The sequence below is a fragment of the Mandrillus leucophaeus genome, unplaced genomic scaffold (assembly GCF_000951045.1).
Source record: "Mandrillus leucophaeus isolate KB7577 unplaced genomic scaffold, Mleu.le_1.0 Scaffold98, whole genome shotgun sequence".
NCBI lineage: Eukaryota > Metazoa > Chordata > Mammalia > Primates > Cercopithecidae > Mandrillus > Mandrillus leucophaeus.
In genome coordinates, this window is record NW_012110696.1 from 3,354,996 (window position 1) to 3,356,256 (window position 1,261).

At 43.1% G+C, this 1,261-nt stretch overlaps 1 protein-coding gene across 1 annotated transcript in view; it reads left to right on the forward strand.

Moving 5' to 3' along the window:
- Positions 1–1,261, forward strand: part of LOC105532707 (tubulin beta-8 chain-like) — a 21,562-nt gene that overhangs the window by 15,254 nt on the left and 5,047 nt on the right. The window contains exon 4 of the mRNA XM_011970934.1: positions 1,185–1,240. Within this exon, the coding sequence (XP_011826324.1) occupies positions 1,185–1,240 (56 nt within the window). The remainder of the gene's footprint in view (positions 1–1,184; positions 1,241–1,261) is intronic.

Consider the following 1,261-nt stretch of genomic DNA (forward strand, 5'->3'; position numbering starts at 1 on the left):
TATGATTTCTTCTTTTATCCATCCTTGAGTGTTCAATACCTGTATTTTTAGACATAAAATGTGTAACCTACAGAATTTTCTTGATTTGTTACAATTTTATTTGTTGTAAGATTTATTTCAGAATTAAATGTGTATATCAACATTTGTTATGTTCTCATAAATTTTGTAATACATGGAGATTCCTGATCCGCATATGTAAACCTCTACATGAAAATTATTTTGAATGACGTCACTTGTGAGGTGCTGTGGGAGTGGGGCCTCAGAATGACGTCACTTGTGAGGTGCTGTGGGAGTGGAGCCTCAGAATGACGTCACTTGGCTCCCTGGATTCAGCCCCCTTCCTAGGGGAATACGTGGATGTATCTCCCACTTTGCTGGAATTCTCCGGGCAGAGTACGCAAAACTCCTGGGTTTCCAGCATGCCCCAGTGAGCCAGCCAGCTCTCCGCCGAGACTCCACACAGCTCTGTGCTGCAGACCCAGGCCATGGGGGCTGGGCTCACGAGGGGACCTCCTGATCTGCAGGTTGCCAAGATCCGTGGGAGAAGCGTGGTTTCCCGGGCAGAGTCGCACAATCACCGCCTCCCTTGGCTGTGACTGGGGGCTCCCCTAGCTCGTGCCCACCTGGGTGGGCCGTCGTCCCGCTTGCTTTTCCTCACTCTCTGTGGGTCGAGCTGTCTGCCTAGCCAGTCCCAGTGCAAGAACCTGGATACCTCAATTGAAGGTGCAGATTCACTCGCAGTTGTCACTGCTCTCCGTGAGAGCCACGGGCCACAGCTGCTTCTAATCAGCCAGCCTGGCCCCATCTAAAGTACGATTTCTTAATACATGAGATGTTTTAAATACATAACAATAATAATATTTATTGCAAATAATGTGTTGTCTCAATGTGATATAAAAATTTATAATAAATTAATTCTTTTTTGGTTACCACAAAACTATCTGGAAATGTGACATCTGCCATTTATCAAAATTTTGCAGAGTTAATAGAACTTTACCTGATCGGAGGCTGGCAATATGCATCATGATGTCAAGCACTGCTAGTGAAGTTGTGGAGTTTGACGTGGTCCTTACATCTTGTTACTGGAATTATGTAAATTGGTACAAATTTATCAATTGTGATTAAACAATATATACCAAAATTATAACTGGAAATACTGTCTGATTCAGCAATTTCATTTCCAGAAATTTACCCTACAGACATACTCATGATGCCTGGAATTATATCTGAATGGGAGAAAGTATTATACCACCTTTTTAAT